Source organism: Silurus aristotelis, assembly GCF_946808225.1.
Source record: "Silurus aristotelis genome assembly, chromosome: 16".
Classification (NCBI taxonomy): Eukaryota; Metazoa; Chordata; class Actinopteri; order Siluriformes; family Siluridae; genus Silurus; species Silurus aristotelis.
In genome coordinates, this window is record NC_139589.1 from 9148383 (window position 1) to 9170068 (window position 21686).

General features: G+C 40.5%; 1 protein-coding gene across 2 annotated transcripts in view; it reads left to right on the top strand.

The window, feature by feature from the left end:
• The window catches only part of zbtb16a (zinc finger and BTB domain containing 16a), a 102600-nt gene that overhangs the window by 49060 nt on the left and 31854 nt on the right, over positions 1-21686 (top strand). The window contains exons 4-5 of one of the 2 annotated variants that reach the window (XM_083564877.1): positions 15342-15428; positions 16689-18864. In XM_083564877.1, coding sequence (XP_083421003.1) covers positions 15342-15428; positions 16689-16861 — 260 coding nt within the window. In that variant the 3' untranslated portion in view covers positions 16862-18864. Of the gene's footprint in view, positions 1-15341; positions 15429-16688; positions 18865-21686 lie in introns of those variants that run through there. The other variant, XM_083564876.1, reaches the window with a different exon arrangement.

Consider the following 21686-nt stretch of genomic DNA (forward strand, 5'->3'; position numbering starts at 1 on the left):
TGGATTATTTCGCGTTTTCATGCATGCTCAAAACAAATCTCATTTCCATTACGGAGTGAGCAGCCAATGCTTAAGGCGGAGGCTAATCAAACGTGCGAGCTGTCATTTAATAAGTTCCTGGGGAACTAATATGTTAACTATGTTCCGCATGTAAAATGGATTGCATTCAGTACATGTGTACCGCACCTTAAAGCCCTGTATCGAAATATTTCGGTACGAATACCCGTACAGTTAAACCCATAATTAATAAATATTTTAATAAGTCACCATGCCGCTTTGTCACCTCAGCAGCTCCACCTGATCAGCCTATTTTTTATGTACAGGCAGGCTGAAAGCCTGTTTTTCAGCCTAGCTAAAAAAAAACATGTCCTTAGTTTAGGTGCAGACAGAATCTAAACGGCCACATTAGCACCCAAGGCAGGTCCTGTGTCTGTTTGTCTGTCTGTCTGTCAGTCACCAGGTTGTTATCCATGCTTCTCACACTCTGTTCTCTTAGTAAGACAGGTGTGAGGAGGCTCCAGATGCTGCCCAAGCAAAGTATTTTATCTGATTGATCGAAGCACACAGAGGAAAAAAAACTGTAGCAGTTTGTAGCGATACATGTATGAATAATTTTTAACTGTAGTGGTATTCAGGTACAATTTGTGAAGTTTTAGTTTTGTCAATTAATTTGGCGGGTCACCTTTGACAATCATTTTCAAGAGTGACATTTCCAAACTGAAGATATTAGGGATTGTACAAATGTTTGTAAGTGAATGTTCACCTTTTCCTCTGAGAAACGTATACTATATAGATAACATTCCATTCCACATTTTGTCCCTATTTGCTATTCCACAAGATTTTGGAGTGTGGTTGTGGAGATTTGTGGTCATTTAGCCATAGCCAAATTCCGGTGCTGATTGTAGGGTAAGGAGGTCCGGGGTGCAGTCTTCATTCACATTCATCCCAAAGGTGATTAATAGATCTGAGGTCAAAGCTCTAATGCAGGCCACTCAAGGTCTTCCCCAAACCATATCATCATGGGGCTTTATGCACAAGAGCATTGTCATGCTGAGACATGTTTAGGTATCCTGGGTCATTTGAAGGGGAAAATGCCCATGCTGTTGCATCCAGAGACATCCAATACATCTGCATACCTCCAACCTTATGGTAACAGTGTGGGGAAGAGCAACATATGACACAAGTCAGTTGTTCCAAGACTTTTGTCTTTACGCTGTAATTGTAGTGGAACATCATTAAAGTATATCAAGATGCAATGCTTTACCTTAGTATTTTGATCTTGACTGTATGTAGTACAAAAATATACCTCTACACTACCTTCTTTGCTGTACACAGCATGCCACAAAATTGGCACTTCGGGGGAGGTTAGAAATCTAATGGCGTGCCAAGAATTCTGATCATAATGATAATGGCACCTTCGTTCGGAAAACTAATTCTGCAAGATGTTCACCAAGGGAGCAGAAACAACCAGCCTTTCCCACTACAGTTGTAATAACTGAGCATTCCAGACAGCGTATTTTTAGTGCATCAATAAGAAGAAGAAAAAAAAAAAAACAGGTCTTGACAATCGCCTGCTAGTTGACGTGCAACACTAGCCTGATTTCTTTGTTTTTGTTTTTTTATACATTTTATTTTGTTGTCTGCCACAGCGATGCTCTTGAGAGCTTTGCTCTTGTGTAAAGCTCAAGCTTTTTTAGATGAAGCACTTTTATAGACACAGAGGTGGCAGAGAAGCAGAGATGGAGCAAAGCTCTTTTGATTTTTTTTTTTTTTTTTTTTCTTTATTGCAAACTTTCTGTTTTGAGCGGTTTGATTTTTATCAGTGACAACAGGCAAGTGGCTTAGCCTCCATGGTTTTTGCTTCAGAAACCTTGTGAAAGTAAAGCGGTATGATATTAGCCATGCAGCATCTATTGTGGTGTACCGTTTCAGTCATCCCTGATCACCCGCCTCCCTCCTCCTCTTTCTCCAACTCTCAGCTCAGCTGGGGCTTTCTGTCTCTGTGTTTGTTTTATTGTAGACTTGGCAGGGCGCCAGTGTGGGCCGTCTGCCACTGCCGAGGGTACAGTATGTACAGTGAACCTTGTTCCAGTTTTTTTTCCCTGGCAGTGTTTTGCCTTTTTTCCTTAATCGTTGTCTAACAGCAGTGGCTGTGGTGTTAAGTCAGAGAAATGCATGTGCATGAAGGGAGGACTATGGTGGGTGATGTTTCCCACAGCAAGCAGGAAGTCTTGGGAGGGGAGCAAGTCACTCTGAGGGTTTGATAATGGAATGGCATGTGCTAATGTTTTCTCCTGAGTTTAAGGTCAACATGGTCCAGGGGCTTCAGAGTTGGTGCTGAGAGCATGCAGCAATGAAAAAAAATAGTGACTCAGCCATTTGGAGTGTTGCTGGGCTATTAGTGTTATATGAGCTCCCCTTGTGACTTCAAAGAGCTCAGTGGAAGACTTGGGTCACATCAGCCTGGCCAAAAGATATATTTAGGATCCCACCTCTTTTTTCTTTTCTTTACTTTTCTTTCCTGGAGACAAGAGGCAAGACTTGACGGAAGGATTACAGCCATGGAACTCATTTGCTATCCGAGGTATTTAGTTTTTCCCTTCTTAAACTTAAAAGCCTATATTCTAACCTGTTCATTGCCACAGTCTTCCTTCTGCCCTTCCTAAACAACCCTCCAGACAAACAACCCGAGGTGACGCAACAAGTGCCTGACACCAACAAAAAAGCAAAATGGTCCTGTTGCCTCATCACACAGGATGGGATGGATTGAACCGTCTGGACCCAGTTGTAGACACACGTGCAGACACCCTCTCGTGGGGCGTGTGAACTTTCTCATTAGCAGGCCGGAGTGTCTGGCCCAACCTGATTAAATCTGTGTGCGATTCTCTTGAGGGGCCCAGCTGGTGGACATCACTTGACTTCATTAGCTCGGAAGGCTGATTTTGAGCCTTAGACAGCAGGGCCCATTCACACCATCATCCACCTTACCTAGTTTAGACATGCAGCAGCAGTACCTGGGGGGGGTATTTCTGCAGTGAAATCACCTTAACTTTTTCAATTTTTGCCAAGTTTTTTTCAAAGATTGAATGATTAAACTACATCTGTCATGGTTGTAGATTGCTGGCTAGGCATTATCGATCACATGATTGTCCCTGGCCTAAAGTGGGTAAGGCCAACATCAAAGGTATTTCGCTTCAGCCTTCAGTTGATAGACCCTATTCAGTAAGAGTTAGTTAGAGAGCTATAGCCAGAGCTGACATTGGGAGTTCCAGGGAACCATTCATTAGTTTAGAACCTACCAGAAAGTAATAGCTTGGTGGTTAAGATGTTGGAAGGATGTGATTTCAAATCCCAGCATCACCAATTTGTCAGTGCTGGGCCCCTGAGCAAGGCCCTTAACCCTCTTGTTTAAATGAAATAATTGTAAGTTAGATTCCATAAATGTAACTGTAACCTTAACTAGTTCAACTATTTCCCAGGAACTGCTTGAGATTGACTTGATCAAACCAATTAGTAGGATAGTGAGAGAGACCATCTTCCCAACCCCATTTCATACTGGCATGTGGTCTTAAACTATAGAACAATGAATTGCTTGTGGTTCTATTGAGATTCAAATTCACAATCTCCTGATAAAAAGCAAACCTTTAAGAATTAGTTTTGCACTAGATCACTCTGTGGTTGTGAAGAAGGTGGATGCGGTTCAACTCTCTTGATTGCCAGAGAGCCCTTGTGGAACTTTTTAAAACTAAAACCTTAGTTCTGTGCTTGGATTGGATTGGCTTTGAATAAAGTGTCTGCATGGCAGAATAAATGTAAATGATGCATAACCATCTTATTCAGTTATAAGCTAATGTTGTGCCTGTGAGCTGTTCTTTATTGCCATTATCAGTGTCATGCAAAACATTTGGCACTCCTTGTTTGCTCTTATATGCTTCATGCTAGCAGAGCAGTATTATGTCCCTGAAATAATATTAGCTCACTATGCACCTGACTGACACCTGCTGCTCGGGTTAGAAAAAGGAAGGCAGGGGAAGTTATACATGCCAAGAGCTTGAGGACTTAAAAAAATGTGTGGCATGTGTGGAGTGCCGAGAACAAGCGAAACAGAGAAAAGAGAATTTTCCTCAGTTTCCATGTCCCTGCCTCGCTATTCTTCCTGTCTTCTTGCACACACTCGTTCTCTCTTTTTCTCTCTCACTGTCAGATCCAGTGAGCGCCGTGCTCCCACAGTCTGGCCGCTTGCCAGATCTTCCCTCAGCGTGATGACATCATCGACTGCCGGCAGGTCTGGATGTTCTGCCAGCATTCCAGAGCGTTTATGATCGCTCGCAGATGTGTGGCCAGGAACATACTGTACCCAAACCAGAAATTAATGAAACTTGACTGCTTTCCAAACCACATATTCCAAAATAGAGAGCTGCGCAAGTGGGGTGGGGCGAAAGTACTGGAAGAAAGGCCTCTAAATAAAGCTGGGTTTAAAAAAAAAAAAAAAAAAAAAAAAGGAAACTGCCCCAGCACTCTGTGCTCTCATGTAAATTCTTTAGAGCAGCTGATAAAGCCCCCACTCACGCTTGCTTTTTCTCTCTCTTTCACTCTCTCTTTCACTCTTGCTCACCTCCCTTCCCTGACTGTTTTTTTTCCAAGCATTAGTGGGGGATGACGGGCAGCGTGGATAAATGGCCTGAGCTTCTGTTTGGCCGCATGCCCTAGCTTCTCTCTGGTGGTTTAAACCCATAATACTTTCCCCTGACCTGTTGATGTACATTAAACCCCCATTTACAACAACGCCTGAATTATCCATGGCATAAATCTCCTCCGTTATTAGGTCCAGGAGAGGAGAGATGATTAGGTGTCCGAGTAATGGTGCTGTAATTGGGCAGCGAATTTGGCCCTCATCGGAAAGCTTAAAAGAATGTATTCCCATGAACGCAGAATCACGTAGCCGGGTTCCCTGTTCCAACGCCGGGCTCTAACCGTTGTACACTAGCTGTCTATTGCCAGTGACGCCTTTGATGTTTGCCATCATTGAGCACATCACTCACGCTGTCTACCGTGTATTGCTCGATGCTCTTATCTGCCTTTAATGAACCCTCCAGACTATCCTCCCTGAGCAGAATCTAAAGCAAGCCCTTTTCTAACCCTTCAACACTCTTCTACAAACATCTGTTTCTGGTTTTTTTATTATTATTGAAGAAATAACTAAATCTCATAATGCCTTTCAGAACGTAATAACAGCCTTCAATAGCTCTTCATTAATCAAACACCTTCTCCGGCGTGTCATTTTGCAAGCACGTTTTATTCTTAACACTTTTTCTCAGCATGATAGAACAGATTTCTGCGAAAAATGCAAGGCTATCAGATTGGATCTTTTCACTTTGGCCTAAATTCCTGAGCCGAACTGCCATTTGAGCCAAGGATGACACACCAGTAACGTGTCAAAGCACAGATCTGATTCCTTGTGATTCGGTGAAGTAGAACCGTGAATATAATCCAGCCTACATTTCAAAATTTAGAGTGTGCTTTAAATGTTATACATTTCAATTGGTATCATTATTTGAAATCATTAATTTGTTTCCAAAGATTTTCACAAAATAACAAAAATGTTTTTGTTTTTGTTTTTGTTTTTATAGCTCTACAGATCTTCACATTTCCATCATTGTATTGTTATCCTATCTGATCAAAACCATGGCATATACTGTAGGACCAGCCGTAATACCCTGTAAAAGATCCCGATCTTATTCCTTTGTTGTCGGGTATTGCAGCTTTAAATCCCTTTTGGTTGCTAAGTAGCAAGTGCCCCGGTGGGCTGATTTGGTATTCAGCTCAATGCCGGGTCTTATTTTTGTATGCGAGACAAAGTGTTTTGATGGAGGGTGATTGCAGCAGCGTCTGGAGGCTGTTTGGGAGTTTTATGGTCTGTACAGTACACCGTGTGCCTTCTAAAACAGAACACAGGCAATTGAATTTTGAATTTGCTTCATCATTTTTCTCCTCTGAGCAGCCTCTGTCAAAAAAAAAAAAAAAGAAAAAAAAAAAGAGGGCTTGCTGGAAGGGCACGGATTAATTTGTTCTGCTGGAAAATGAGAGCGAGACAGCAGAACACACACACACACACACACACACACACACACACACACACACACACGTGCACTCGCCACTCGCAGGCTGAGAAATAAAGCAAAAGGCACACAGACGCGACTTGAAGGGGAGATGGCATTTGTTCCGTCTGTTGCACTCCTTGCTGAAGGATCGAAACAATGCCCTTGTTCTCCGAATGGTTATATAATGAAAGGTTCAAATTAAGTTGGATGTACAAAAGGTGTTCAACCAGACACCTGGTTTTTTTTTTATTTATTTATTTTTTTTTTTTATATATATATATTATAAAAAGGTCCTTGACATCAGGGCACTAGCAGAGGGGCTTAAGTCTATCCAGTGTCTGACCTTTTTTCTTTTATGGGGGTGACAAACAGTGGAAACGACCATGAAAGTGGCTTCAAACCATATATTGGTTTAGCCTTTACTGCACAAGAACATGTTCGATAGCTTTGACTGACCAGATAGGAGCAAAACCAAGATTCTGTAACTGATTCACAGAGACTGTTGGTGATTAATCCAAGTGTCCAGAGAGGGAAGCTCAGTGTGGTTTCTTTTTTTTTTTTTTTTTTTTTCTTCTTCTTTTTTTTTTTTTTAAACAGTTTTGTGAGGCTTTAAGCAACATTAATTAAGGCAATGTGGTGCAGATTCATGGTGTTCCTTCCTTTGGCAGGCTCCCTGGAAAAAATGATGATTTGTTTGTTTATTGGGCTGCACTTGCATCCAAAGATCGAGGCTTTGATGGCAGCTGTAAGCCAGTGGTTGAGCTGTACTCGTATGGTGTGTTGATGCAGGCATGAGAGGGGGATTTGGAGAGGATGGGGTGGTGTGAGAGGAGGCTAAATTTAAATTGTAATTGGCCGACTTCCACAAGCTTGCGGGCATTTTAATGAGTCATAATAACTTCATTTAAAACCAGCTGAGCAGAAAATAGATTGGAGAGGAGCTTGTGGCCAGTATGGATTTGTTATTTTTTTGGTTTTGTTTTTCTTTATTTTTTTATTTTTTTAAGGCCACACTACTTTTATCCGCAAGGCCAGTCTTTTCTGGCAGGTGTGATGAGTCACTGAGTCGGCAGCCACAATGAAATGAATGCTTGTGCTTTTTTTTTTCTTCTTCTTCTTCATTTGACATACTTATAAAACAAAAATTTAATGTATAAATGATGTGTTGATTTTAAGAGGAAATTAGATGACACATGACTATTTTCAGGCTGTCCACCAAACAGGAAGTGGTAATAACTAAGGACAGTTCTTTTTTCAAACATTCTAACTTTCATCCACCCTAAAAGCCCTTCTAACTATGTATAAAGTGTCTTTGGAAGAAGTGTAAAACAAGCCTAGGGCAAATCAAACTGGAAAAGTAATGTTTTCTTTTATTGTTAGTAAAACACCTGCTCTGGCAAGAGTAATCTATTAGATTATTTTTTTGCATGTATGCCATTATAAATAATAAGATCCTTCAAACTTGGCTTACATTTCAAAACAAAAATGGCCATTTCATCCATTGTTCACAAGCCAAAAGCATGTCGAAGCACAAATCTGATCAGCTCAAAATATTACATTAATTATTAATGAGTGCATTAATATAAACCTGCAATTTGATGCACAGCCAGAATTTCTCTGAGCTGATGTTATAGAAAAATCTCAAAAGAATTAACACCTTTTGACCAGAGGCAAGCGCTTCTAAATACAGATGTGCAGAAGGACAAGCATTGGGGAAAAAAGCACTCAAAGAGAGCCTGATTTTATTGATTTATTTTTTTCTAAATGTCTCTTTTGCTTTCAGAAACATTAATTTACCAGTCAACTTTACCATCCAAATCTTTTGTCTTAAAAAGATGGCATTTTAATGTAATGGACCATGTCTGGTCCTGGTTTTGACACTGGCGACAAAGGCACTATAATGGAAATTGTAGTCTGGGGTTTAATATCTTGGGTGAATTTTCTTGGCTCGTCAATGGAAAAATAGCTAATGGTGTGCATGTAATGGCATAACTGCATCTCCAACATTACTTAGATTATTAGATTACGATTAACAGGGTCATCCATCGCTGACACTTAAATAAGTAGAGGAATGCACTGGCAGCTTCTGCTCCTGTCCAATTCCCACAACGCGCGCACACGCGCACACACACACACACACACACACTACTGCTGAAGTCCTTCAGCGCCTCCATCTACCACAGCCTTACCTGCCCTTTATCTGGGAGGAGACTCTGAAGACGGAGTGTGTGCTGTAGCTTGATAAATGCCTCCATCCTGCTTATCCCATTCAAACCCATCTGTTTCTGTCTGCCTCTCCCTCCACAGGGGCTACCTTATTTCAGAGCTGGATTTACACTTGTACGGCATGCTCCCAGGTTCACTTCCTCGTCCTCAGCGCCGGCGTTAGAGTGGCACTGGTTTTAATTAAGGATTTCATGACTAATGGCATTCTCCCTTCTTTCCCACTCCGCATGCCTCTGACTTGATAAGCAGAACTCTTAGACACCCAGGAAATCTGTGTGCTCCGCATGTTGGTAAATTTTTCCTGGTTCGCACAGCCAAGTGTGTATGCACGGTGGGCAAAATTGGAGGAAACATGATTTACTTCCCATGAAATGGCAATAAAAGTAAATACTCTCCGAGGCACACTTTTATTGCGTTATGTAAGTTGGGACGATGGCTTTGGGAAACTTTTAGATCAATTTCTTAGTGCAGATTAAAAAGCTATGAATCCCATTTATGGCAGAGCTCCCTCGTGAAATGCTCTTTGAAACTTTTATATTTCGAATGAGGAGAGAACGAAGCGCGGAGCAAATATCTGCCGACAGCGCTTTCATGTGGCAAAAAAAAGCAGGAGTATAGAGAGAAAAAAAAAAAGATAAAAGCAGTCCCAAAGCCATCTGGAAGTAGCCAGGACACACAAGGGTTGCTTTTATGCTTCCCATTCCACTGGGAAGTGCAGCATGAATAGCAGCCGTGCATATTGTGTTATTACTGTTGCAAACACATACATGGACCTGAATACCAATTTGGGGTTCTCGGTTTTATTCCCTCCGAAAATACCTTGGATTGGACTTTAAAGCACACTGATGTGGGTAATTAATGTTTAATAGACAGCAACTAAGCAAGCAATGCTTTTCTGTACACTCATTACAGGTCCAGGTAAACAAAAGAATCCACCATATTGCATAAACACAATGTAGACTGCATGACTGAATAATCAGGAGATATTGATTAGTGTTTGTATTAACAGCACGGCTCGGACAGTGTTTTTTTGGCTGACGGTAAATCACAGGTTTCTGTTCATTCCTTGGTTCTGATTTCTGGAATTCTCTGTAATTTAATCATGAGCAAATTCCACCCACCAGGCAGAACATGGCATGGGCTATTTTGCCAATTTGTTTACTAGGGGCTTTTTGGAGTTCTTTAACACTTATGTAAGGAGTCTTCAGTGTCAATGCTTTGTAACAGTCAGTGCTTTCTTCTGCATATAATTTATGCTTATGTGACTTGATAGCAAGCAGAGTTTCTTTGTTTCTTTCGAAAAATAAAAAAGATATTGGTAAGGGAGATGGAGTTTATAGCTGATATTTGCAAATGAAAGGAACTAACATTCCAGACAATTGCATATATTAATAATAATAATAATAATAATAATAATAATAAGCTGATTAAGATGTGCTATTTATACAATTTTATTTATCATTGGCAAGTTTCTGTGGTTTCATTTAAATAAATTTTTTTTTCTGGAGGAATGTTTTGCAGAAATAATCAACTTCGGGGTGGCATTAACTCATCCTGAGCTTGTTTTCCTATAACAGCACATCGTCAAAGGGTAATTTGTTAAAGCAGAGCATATTCAGACAAATAGTATAGCATGGAATTTGAAAGCTGGCCCGGGACCATCCAGGTGTATGGGACACTTGTTTACCTTTTGGAGCATAAGATTATGGCTGGTTGTCTCCGAAGATTCTAAAGGACAGCTCTGGGAGGAAGCGCTGGAATGTGTGTCAGGACATTGTAAAAACAGTTTAGTGAGGAAGTCGAAGTGGTGGGGGGACGTGGAATCATACTGTCCACATTTGTGATGGAAGGGATTTTTTTTTTTTTCTTTTTTCCGCTTTGCTTAAGACACTCTTCTCTTTCTATTTACTAGAAAGGGATGTCTTTTTCCATTTTAACCTGCAGGTGATTAAGTTTTTTTTGGACATACCTAATGGAGACATGATGGAAAAAAAACCTGGAATCAAACGATAAACAACTATGTAAATCACTGCACCTGAGAGCAGTTAAACAGCTCTGCGTGTTTTCGACAGTTCCTGTTGTTTCCACTTTTTTGAATTTCCCATTAACCAAGTTCTGTTATTCGCTGTGGTTGTTGAGTTGGCTCATTAGTTGGGCTTGGATACATGCAGATTTTTCAGCATTATATCGGAGGTTTTGCGTTGGAGGATTGCTTTTTGTAGTTTAGGGAACTGTTTGTGTCAAATGTGGAAGCCAGAAACTGTTATAATAATGGTTTCCATTGTGTTTCCTATGTCCTAGTTACTATCCCATAGGGTATTGTATTGTCCAATGACTCCACCCCCCCAGGCTTCTGACCTGGTCTTTAATAAAACTAAAGACTGTCTTTGACAATGTGTGAGTTGAAAGCAGGAAATAATGGGCCCTAAACACTAAATCTTTACAGGTTATTGACCTGTGGAGAAAGCACATGTACAGCAGGCTCTGCTGCCTGATTCCCTGATCGTCTGGATCATGTGCTGCTCACTTAGTAGCTTGTGCACAGTACTCGATAGGTATTTCTTAAAACAATCTCAAGCCTACTACATCCATTTTATAATTGCAGGAGCATATATTTGCTGTAATCTCATAGACACTGTTGCTTCCTGGTCTATGTCCATTACTGGTTGGTATGGTCCCATTCAGTCATATTCAGTCATGCTACTGAGAGGCGACAAACGAGTAAAGAGCTTGACCAGGCCTCCTGCTGCTCTGTCTTTAGCCATAAAGGCATTTACTGCACTGTAAAGGCACCTCAATTGCTGTATCCAGTGGGTTGCTGAAGTTTCAGTGGTCGTTTGGAGAAGGGTTCACCGTGTGGTCATCCTCTCAGGTTCTGCCGGGATAAATAAAAGAGCTTGTGGGAAGGACTCTACTTACAGCCAACCTCACAGCTATCGATCAGGCACCAGAGCCCAATTCTTGCTCCATTTTTGCCATGAATGTATCAATTACCATGACCTAAGGCAGCTTCATAGCATGTCCTGATGTAACTGATGGCCTAGGAATTGTTTGCAAAAGAAATGTGGCCAAATTAATACTTTAAAAAGGGCTAGTTGAAGGCCTGATTTGAAGCCTATACAATCTACTACTTTTTGCTACAATAACTATTCTTCATATAACTAGCTATAGTACCATTAGGATTGTTGAGATAAAATGGAGTTCAACCATGCCGAGTTGGTGGTAGAGGGGTCCAGAAGTCTGTCCGCTATATGCAGCCACTTTACAACAGACTGGTCCTACTAAAAGGTCCTTGTCTTTGCAAGCACAGTGTATAGTATGCAAGTATAGTCCTCTGTCATAATTTAAAGAACTAGTGACCGATGTTCGAGGGGGTAGAAAAGGAAGCAGAAAGCACATGGGCTCTTTGACCTTTTGTAGCTCGAGGGCACACGGTGCAGGCAGGCACACTAGCAGGATTGTTCTTACACAGTTTACTTTGTCCCCACATATAGAGAGCAGACTATGAGACATCAGAAGGGCCTGACAGCACAGAAATTCAGAGGTCTGCCTTGCCTTGTCTCAGCCTGTGCCTGAACTGAAATACCCTCCATACCTCAGGACTCAAGAGCTAAAACAACTGTCTTATACAGAGAAAAGCTTTTAGAGCCTGCCCCAACCTTCCAGCCTTTCTGTCTTTATTTGTCTCTGTCTTTAATCTGAGCAGGCAAAATGGATTGAGATTTAGCATCCCATAAAACACGAGCGAACCGGTGTGCCAATACTCATTTTAAGAATGTAAACTCTAAACTCATTTTGGATGTGTAAGTGTATTTGCTCTGTCAATATTTGTCTGCTTATGGTTTGCGCCTAAACATTTGCTTTCTGGACGGTTGTTGACAGTAGCTCAAATATTTTTAATGGTTTAATGACTTCAAATATTTTGTTTTTATGTGAATGGGTCTTTTGCCATTATTTGTTACTGTCACAGTTGTGTTAGTCATTTCTAGCAATTATAGTTGTGTGCATTTATTTGGTATATTTGCACATGTGTTTTGTTTATAAGGTAAATCTGGCAGCCTCCCAGCATTTTTGTCTTGGTTAATAAAAAATAAAAAAAAGGGGGTCTGTCTGCAGTACACATCTACTTGAGCAAGGGAACATGCAGTTCCTGGCTGTCCTTTCCAATTGGCAGCCTCCGTACTGCTGTGTGACTGATAAGAGGGTAGTGTAAATAAAACTGTACAGCACAGAGCGTTACAGCTGAAGGAAAGAGTCAGAGCATGCCGTCTGCACGCATTGTTCTGACGGAGATCCTTTTTTTTTTTTTTTATGGATCTTTTTGCTACCAAGAGTACTGTCTTATATAACCTATTTGTGTAGGCTCACCGAGCAGCAAGGGTGTGTTTTTGTTTGTGCCGTTGTTTGGTCTTGTTCTCATCTGAAACACACAGAGCAAGCCGATTAGGGTGCCTGATGAGGATTGCTTGATGGTCTGTTCATTATAGCCTGGTTTTTTGTTTTGTTTTTTTGGTGACAGGATTCGGCTTATTTTGCTCAGCACAGAGTGATCTGACTCTAGATGTGTTTAATATTTCTGTCCTCACCATTGAATGCTTTCTGCATGTTACACACTCATACACTCACTCACAAGGCCTCTCTTCGGCAGCATGGGCAATCGGCACGAGTGTCCTCTTTAGAGGCAGTAAATCCCTCTTCTTCCAGTTGTGCAATATTTCAGAGGGGAAGTGAAAAGGGAACAGGCTAGTGTGGCACGTGGCACCTCTCCTTTGCTTCTTGGGAACCTCGGTTGTGTAAGGGCCCATTATGTCAGGTTCGGCCCTGCTGTGGCAACTCCAAGGAGGTGCGGAGGAGGAAGTGGAAGTTGTTAGAAAACAGCTCTTTTATAGCCATGGCTTTTTCTGTGCTAGAGAGCCAGTTATTTTTAGCCTTGGCCCTCTGCTCACTTTCTGCACCACAGCCCTGAAAAAGCAGCGAGGGTGGGGTGATAAAGGGGTTTAGGAGCTAGAAGATACTGTGCCAAACCTAACTGAGGTGTTTTTCTTACACTCCCCCCCCCCCCCCCTCCACCACTAGTTAAGAGGAAAGCACTTATTGATCAAAGGGAAAGAGTAGAATTTATCACTTTAATTTTGTCCCTTTTTTTTTCTGCAGCAAAATAGCATACTCCTGCTGGGTTGTTGCATGGTGTATGAACCTGTTCCAGATAATGATCCACCGTTGCTTCTGTCACTGGTGGGATTTAAAGGTTGTAACTCTTGTCGTTACTTAGTTTGATTTAACGTGTACACTAAGTTGCCATTGTACCTGACCTATCCAGATGTGGGGTTGCTCTGCCCTTAATGGTGATCCCTGTGCCTCAACTTATGGCTTGTATGTATTTCCTTCTGTACATCTCTGCAGCAATTGGACTTTAAGAGGGCTGAAGAGGTTTTCATAGCAAATCTAATAAAAAAGTAAAGTTGTTGTTACCACCAAAAAGTGTATTATTTTGCTAGTGTTTTATTCCTCTTGTATTATAGCAATTTGCCAACTGCTGCCAATTGTATGGGCCTTATTTATTTATTTTTTATAATTATCATTTAATCTGTGTAGTTGCATGTTGTCAATCTTGCCTGTTTTTTTATGTTATAGAATAACATACGTAATAGATGTCATTCCCAACGGTCAATAAAAATGTGGTCAAAATACACACACTGTCCCCATTGTCACCCATGTCAGAAAATTTCAAGTTAAATCAGTCATCCTCTGATTACACAATGATCGTACTGGAGACTCGCTCCAAAAAGACACTTCTCCATATCAAAAATTTCACATTTTTCAATTCATATATGTATATTGTCTGCCATTTATGTTTCTGCGCAGTGCTATAAGGCAACAATAAGGCAGTAGAAATAAAACGTTAAAAAATTGCATCTGTTCGCTAATGGAAGCCTATACGTTTCTAAAGATTCAGAATCCATCAAGTGGGAAAATTTATTTTTGTGTGTATGGGTTGGGTTCAGCTGCTGTTCTCAACCCAGAATTTTTTTTACTTGTAGTTTTAATGGACTGTTTTTGTAGCTTTTTTGTGTTTGTAAAATGATTCTTTCCACAAAAACTAAATCTTACTTGATGCTACTTTATTATTAGACATACAGCAAAGGCTTTTACCTATTACTGCATGTTGTTTGCTGCATTTGCCCCTGCCCCTTTTGTATGATAGACAACCTGCAAAAAGCCAGGAAACTCCCACAGAAAAATTCCAGGCTTTCAGAATTTAATTTTGATCTTTCTTTTTTGTTGTTGTTAGTTTTTTTTTTTTTTTCTTCCAAAGCCTAGAATAAACTAGGCTCTGGCTGAGCACTTCTTACTTTACCCTCCCAGTTGATTTAAGCATTTGTTTTCTTATGAATTGCAAATGTAATAACATGCCGGTTGCAAGTTTTTTATATGCCGTTGAATGTGTTATTGCACTATTTATTCGCCTAATAAAAACTGAAAGGTGTTTCTTCCTGTCTCACGCGAGGGTACAGTATGTTTTGTAACTTCATAATGGTTGTGAAACAGCTTTTGGCTTCATCTCACTTCCACTGTGTTATATTGACTAAAGCTTCCTGTTTTGGTTGCTGTGGTAATGTAATCATCAGATAGGGTACTGGGAAAGTAGCAGGCCGTATTAATAATATTAATATTGCTAATAATAATCATAATCAAGTTTCTCACTTTGTTACACCTAAAATAGAGAGCATATGAAAGAATGTAGCAAATAGGAGAGCTCTGACCCCTAATAACCCCCACTGATCAAACACACAAGAGCCAGCAGCCTGAGCACGGAGTTCCTGTGTTGGATCCCAATTGCGACACTTTTGCACGTCCACATTTTATGACCATGACTAATAGAGAGAACTTGTGTCAAGGGTTGCCATGTTATGCATTATTGCACCATGCCTAAAATACTAATGATTTCTAAATACTGTCAACTTTGCTTTTTTGTGCGTGTGTGCGTGTGTGCGTGCGTGTGTGTGTGTGTAGCTGGAGAGAAGGCCATCGTGTGTGACCAGTGTGGAGCTCAGTTCCAGAAAGAAGAAGATCTGGAAGCACACAGACAGATTCATACAGGTCAGAAATTGTCCCCTACACCGTTTCACAAGCATTTATGTTTGAAGTGCCACCACACCAGTGCTTATGGATATGGGTGTTTCCCTCTGCAGCCTTGTACTGGACACGGAACACTAACAGAAACCAAGTAATAATATTTGGTCTGAATTTAGTTATTTGGCAGTTTTTATAATCATTATCATGATTAACACATTACATTATAATTACATTACCCCCCCCCCCCCCCCCCCCCGGGTTTAGCTTTAACACCACTGCACACTATTGCACTCCATTTCTTATTTGTAAGAAATTAGTTTTCTGACTTGTAATGCACATTTTAATTGAGCTATCTAGTTTTTCAAATAATGGGTACTGGATTGCATTAAACTCGTAGTTAGCTTTTTGCATCTTGTGACACAGTTCCTACAAAACACATTTTTTTTTCAGTCAGTACAAATACTATTTAGCATTTTGCAGCAAACTAATTGTTTGGTTTTTTTGGGTTTCAGGTAACCAAGCTAAGCTAGTTTGGGTTAGAACGATACTAGCCAACTCTGTCTGTTTATTAGGGTAGTTATCTTGTTATCTAGGTTTTACCATTGCTAGGATATTTTATTTTATCCATTATTCACTCTTGAAACAGGTTAAGTCTTACTGTAAGCATTCTCAATGCTACATTGTAGTGTAGTGTTAGTTTCAGGCTAATGGGCTTTCTAGTAGTTCCTAACCATTGTAAGCGTGTTTACATGAGAAAGCATTGAGCAATGTAATACAGGCAGAAAAGAGTATTTATAAACAGATACAATTCTCAAGTCATGGTCATCTGTGTAAGTGAGATGAGCCTGGACTCTTCTCTGGCATGCCAGTTGTTAGACAAGCACGTCCTGAAGAAAAAAAAAGGTTGGGGTGTTTATCATTCGTTTGCTGGCTCCCCCTTGTTGTTTATTGGTTTGAAGAGGAGAGTTATAGGGGACAAGAACAGAATAGCCTTGAACGAGTTTAGCTGGGCTGGGCTTCTTTATTAGACTTCCCACAATAACATTGTTATATGAAGGAAACCTCCCGGAAGATGCCAGTATGCGGTGTGTCACTAACCTCTCGCTACCCCCACCCCCCCACCACCCCAGTCTGCTTGGACGGCTTGGCATCAGTACAGAATATCTGCTGACGTGATGCCATCTCAGGAATGATGACCTCCGCTAGGCCACTGGGTGAGGGTGGAGTGAGTCAGAGGGTAGAAGGTGGAGGAATTTATTGATGTGTTGATGCATGTGCTTCTAGTATATTGGGATCCTGCCATGGGCCGACCCTTTACCCTACCAACAGACTCTGCTATCTGCCTGTTGGAGAACATTCCAGCACCCAGACGTGCATACATACACGTACATAGTCTAACACACCAAAGTAATTATAGATACCCTAATAACCCAACAATAATAGGAATGATAGTGTAATCAGAATAAAAAAGTGCTTGTATAAACCCAAGTCAAAATAGATTAATATAAATGAAATGTATGCCTGATTGAAAAATGAATGACAGCATTATTTAATCAGCATTATAATTTTGTCACTAATTTGTTTTCGTGTCAGAATCTGCATGTGTTTTACTGCATATATTTGCATGATTTATGGTGCTCTGCTTGTGCAACACAATGATCGCGTAAGAATGTGTATGGGCAATAGAATGAGCGTCAAAATAATGTGACCTCAATGTATACTATATGATCCAAAATTTATCTTGTGACTCCTGACTCATATGTGTTTTTTCCACTAATACCAACTAATACTATAATGCTATAGGCACGCAATATTTTGTAGGATGTCTTTGGATATGATAGCTTTCAGTTTTCCTAAGAGAACCAAACCTGTTCCAGCATGACAATACCCCTTTGCACAAAGCAAGCTCCTTCCAGATATGGTTTACATGGGCTGGAGTGGCCTACTATAGATCCCTGACCTCAGCCCTATTGAACACTTTTGGGAGGAATTGAAGCGATGACGGCACCCCAGGCTTCCTCAATGTCTATCAGTGCCTGACTTTACTAACACCCTTGTGCCTGAGTGAGCATAAATCTCTACAACTGCACTCCACTATCTAGTAGAATATCTTTCTAGAGGAAAGGAGGTTATTATATCAAAAGGGGACTAAATGTGGAGCGGACGGTTAAGAAAACACATCAATCTTATGGTCAGCTGTCCATTGTGTATACTTAAATCAGCATTTAGAATTCATTGTTACAAATAATGTGTCCATTCTATGTTATTTTGAACCTTGCTCCTGAATATCAAGCAACTTTTAAAATGCTGTGCAACTCTATTAAATGGAAAATGACGAAGTTTGTGACCACAACAATCGCACTAGGATGAGATTTTGCTTAAATGGAATTCATTTAAAACTTGTAAAAAAACAAAACAAAAAAAAAACACAAGCAGCACTATTAAAAACCTGAATATGTGGACACATGCTCCACACATGCACAAAAATCTGTATTGGATTCCAAATAATATAAAACTCTGTTCTGTTTAGTATACAAATAACCAGTTCATTCCGAATCTGCAGGCAGAATTGGCAAAACTTGTTGCATGTAAAAAATAAATGTTTTTAATGTTGATATAAAATTCCTATGGAATCTTAATCTATAATTATTTTCATATAGTTTTGTGGGGCCACAAACTGCAGCAATGATTCAGTTGTTGTTTGTATTGTACACTACGATATCTATAGATATATCGTTCCTTTAGTGGGAAGTGGAAGAGAACTCATGTGGCAAGTCATTCGAATGATCATCTCGTGTGCCTCCATTACATTTATTATAGAAATTATGAATTTATGCTTTAACTTTGCATGGGAACTATATGCAAATTCTGCAGGTCTGTGCATGTACTGTAACTTCATTTAATTTAAATGTTTTCAAATTTTAACATCTTTCTTCAAGCTTCTTTTATTGCCTTACCAGATCCCAGGAAGGGCCCGGCTTGTCTTTACATACCGAGCCTCCAGAGGGCTTTGACTAGTATGGCCGTTGTACAGAGGGGTTAAACAGGGCTAACGATTAGAGAGGCATAACAGCGGAAAGCCTGGCTAAATTTAGAACTGGAGTCTGGAGCAAAAAAGAAAAAATTACGAGTGGTGAGTTTTGTCCTTCTGCCAGATAGCTGAGCAGCAGTGAGGCACTCTTCTGTGGCTACCAGGCTTATATTTTAAATGTGCTATAACGCATGGCAAGTTTAATACAACCGCTCCCCCCGCACACGCACGCCCCCAGTCTCTCAAGATGTTTCCCCATATGTTTGTGCACCCTTGAAGTGTGTTATTAGTTTAGTGATGGTGTAAATCCTATGACACGAAGATCAATTTTTTGTTCTCTTTGCCAATACCTTCCTTTCTCTGCCATGCATAATTGTGCATGTAAACAGGGGATTGGTGTGATTGTGACACACACACACACACACACACCCCATCCCTGTAGACACAAACACACACAGGCACACACATGCTCACTAGTGGATATGTAACCCGCTGTTGCACTCACTTTATAAATAGTTAATGACTGCCAGCTTAGAGGTACTGTTTATGAGGGCAAAAGTTTTCATACCGTTGTAAACATACAGGGTTCAGTTTTCAACTTGGCAGCTATTCTAGCTAAAGGCCATAGATGTGAAGAGAGCAACGGTCATTTCCTGTAACGTTATCAGAGCCACTGCTGCTGAAAGGGATTGGCTAATATGACTGGTTTATTGGAAAAGCCTCCATGATCCTTCAAGTCGTTCATGGAAAAGTTGACATGTTTGGCACTAGTTTAATGGCTGCCCAACAAAGTCAATAGCTAATAGCTTATTTTCAGAAATAATTACTTTCCCACTGACTTTGAAATCAGCACCATCTGCTCTCGGATCATGCTCTGTGAATATTCTATTACATCGCCAACGTGTTAAGTAAGAAAACGCTGAACGAAAGCCGTACTTTGATGGTTAGCATGTTAGAACAAACACCTCGCAGCAGTGTATTTTGCCAGCTTTCTGATGCCATGGGCATCACCAGATGTTGAATGGACACCATTGTAGTTCTCAGCATGTGGTGTTGACATCAGAGAATTCAGCTGTTGTCATACTACAGAGTAAAAGAAAGGAGCCGACCTCCATAGGGCAGTCCTGATGATGTGATTTAATTCTTTAAATATTTATTGGATTTTTATTTGTTTATTACAAATGTGGTCAATGAGCCAACACATTTTGCTGCTTTGGTTTTCACCTTTAGCTGTTCAAAGAAAGAAAATGTTATTCAACTGTAACCTCACAAGAAGTTATATTTTGTAAAATTAACCTACTTCAATAAATTGAATCATATATGGCTGTTGTGCCTTTTATTAAATATTTATTGCCTTACATGTTTTTAAGTTATTGAGGTTTGGATTGAAGCCATTTAATTGAAGTGGGCAGTTATATAATCTAATAACTTTAAAAAAAACCTAAAAAAAAAAATTGTAAGAGCTTTTGGGATGATCTTTGTGTTGATTTTCAATCAATATGTGAGTGAAAATGGTTATGAATAGATCAGGGTTTTTTTTTTTTTTTATGAAGAGCAAGAACTTGCTGCTAGCAATGTTGCTAACAAACAATGGAAGTCTCACTTTATCTTGGCACACTTATTTGGGGTAAAGTGAGGCTTGTTCAAATTAGGTTTTGCTGTGAACTACACCTTTAACTTACAATTTCTGTTCAATCCTATTCCAGTAACCAGTGCAAAAGGTGCCTATGCAAGGATCTAATCTCATTTCAGAAACCAAATACCATTAAAAATGGCACAACTGATCAAACTAAACATAATCTGGCCAGCAACTGCACCGGTTGTTTGCGGCTGCCGTTCTTTGGCTAGGTGTCGCTTGCTCTGACGTCTGTGTACTCTGGGCCTTTAAGACAGTGCCTAGTTAAGGCACCAAAATAGTTAGTAGTGTTTGGTGCCAGGACTTTGAGAGAAAAACATCATGTGCTGTTGTTGATGCACAGCTCCAGCACTGCTTCAAAGTTGACCTACTTTGAAGGGCAGAGCTCAATATGAAGTTACTTCTCTTATCTCTTGGGTTCAGAATACAAAAAAAATTATTTGTTTTGTGACTGTTGATAAAGGCTTTATTGTTGTACAGCTATGCACTTTCAGTTAGTTGTATTGATCTCATTTTTAGTTGGGTCGGAACTGTTCTAACTGTTTTAGCATTGAGATATGATATGTAGCAGAGAGCTCAGTTTAGCACACTCAAGTGTTGAGAGGGTTCATATGATATGGGAGGAAAGTTCTAGGCTTCCTGTGGCAGGCGAACAGCGTGGGTGGCTATGAATAGTTTTTGGAACCTCTGTGAACAATGCTGGTGTGACCCTGAGCAGGTGGAACAGACCAGGAAACCCCTCGGTGTTTGCTAACTGGGGCCTTTTTGGTGAATCTGTGCTCCTTCAGAACCTTGATTAATCAGTCAGGTTTTTAGCTCCGTGTTCAAACTTGGGCTACAAGAACTGTTTGCTGGGCCTCTTGAACAGCGACAGTTTCAAGAGAGAATCCTCTGTGTTGTTTCCAGAAAAGCTGTGTAAACGGGTAGAGCAGCTGACTGCATGTAAATCCAGTAATAATAGCAGCGTCCCCCCTCCCCACCATCTCGATTTCTCCCTCATCCTTTTTAAGCCTTGTGTTACAGGGAAAATATGCAAACCATTTTGGATAGGGAACAGTGGATTTGCTCGGTGGGAACACGGCGTGACTCCAACGAACCGGGCCACAGAGTAAACACTTTCTTTCTCAAGCCAGAAATAGTTTTGACAGAGCGAGAGAAAAGCAAGAGGACAACACGCCTGTGTTGTGGTGAAAAGAGAAAAAGCAGTGCCTCCTCCCCCCTTTTTTGTTTTTTTTGTTTCTTTCACACCCACCACCTCACCCCCCCTCCACCCTGTCTGAAAATATTCTCTAATCATGTCCCCAGCACCCCAAATGACCCCCATCCTCTCAGTCTCCCTGAGGCTGTCACTCATAAATAAAGTCTGTGCCACTGGTAAACAGAGGTCATGTCATACATGTCCATTATCTCAATCACACCAGAGCAAACAGGGCGTCTGTTAAGCATTTAGTTAATTGTGACGTTATTAACTTGTCAGAGCGCATTAAAGTTGCACAACACAAAGTGGGTGCTTGTGCAAGAGTTAATCTTTGCAAGTTGGTACGAAGACAGACCTGGGCATTGAAGAGCACATGGGGAAAAAATAAATCTTTGTTTGGAAAGCATTTATAAGCTG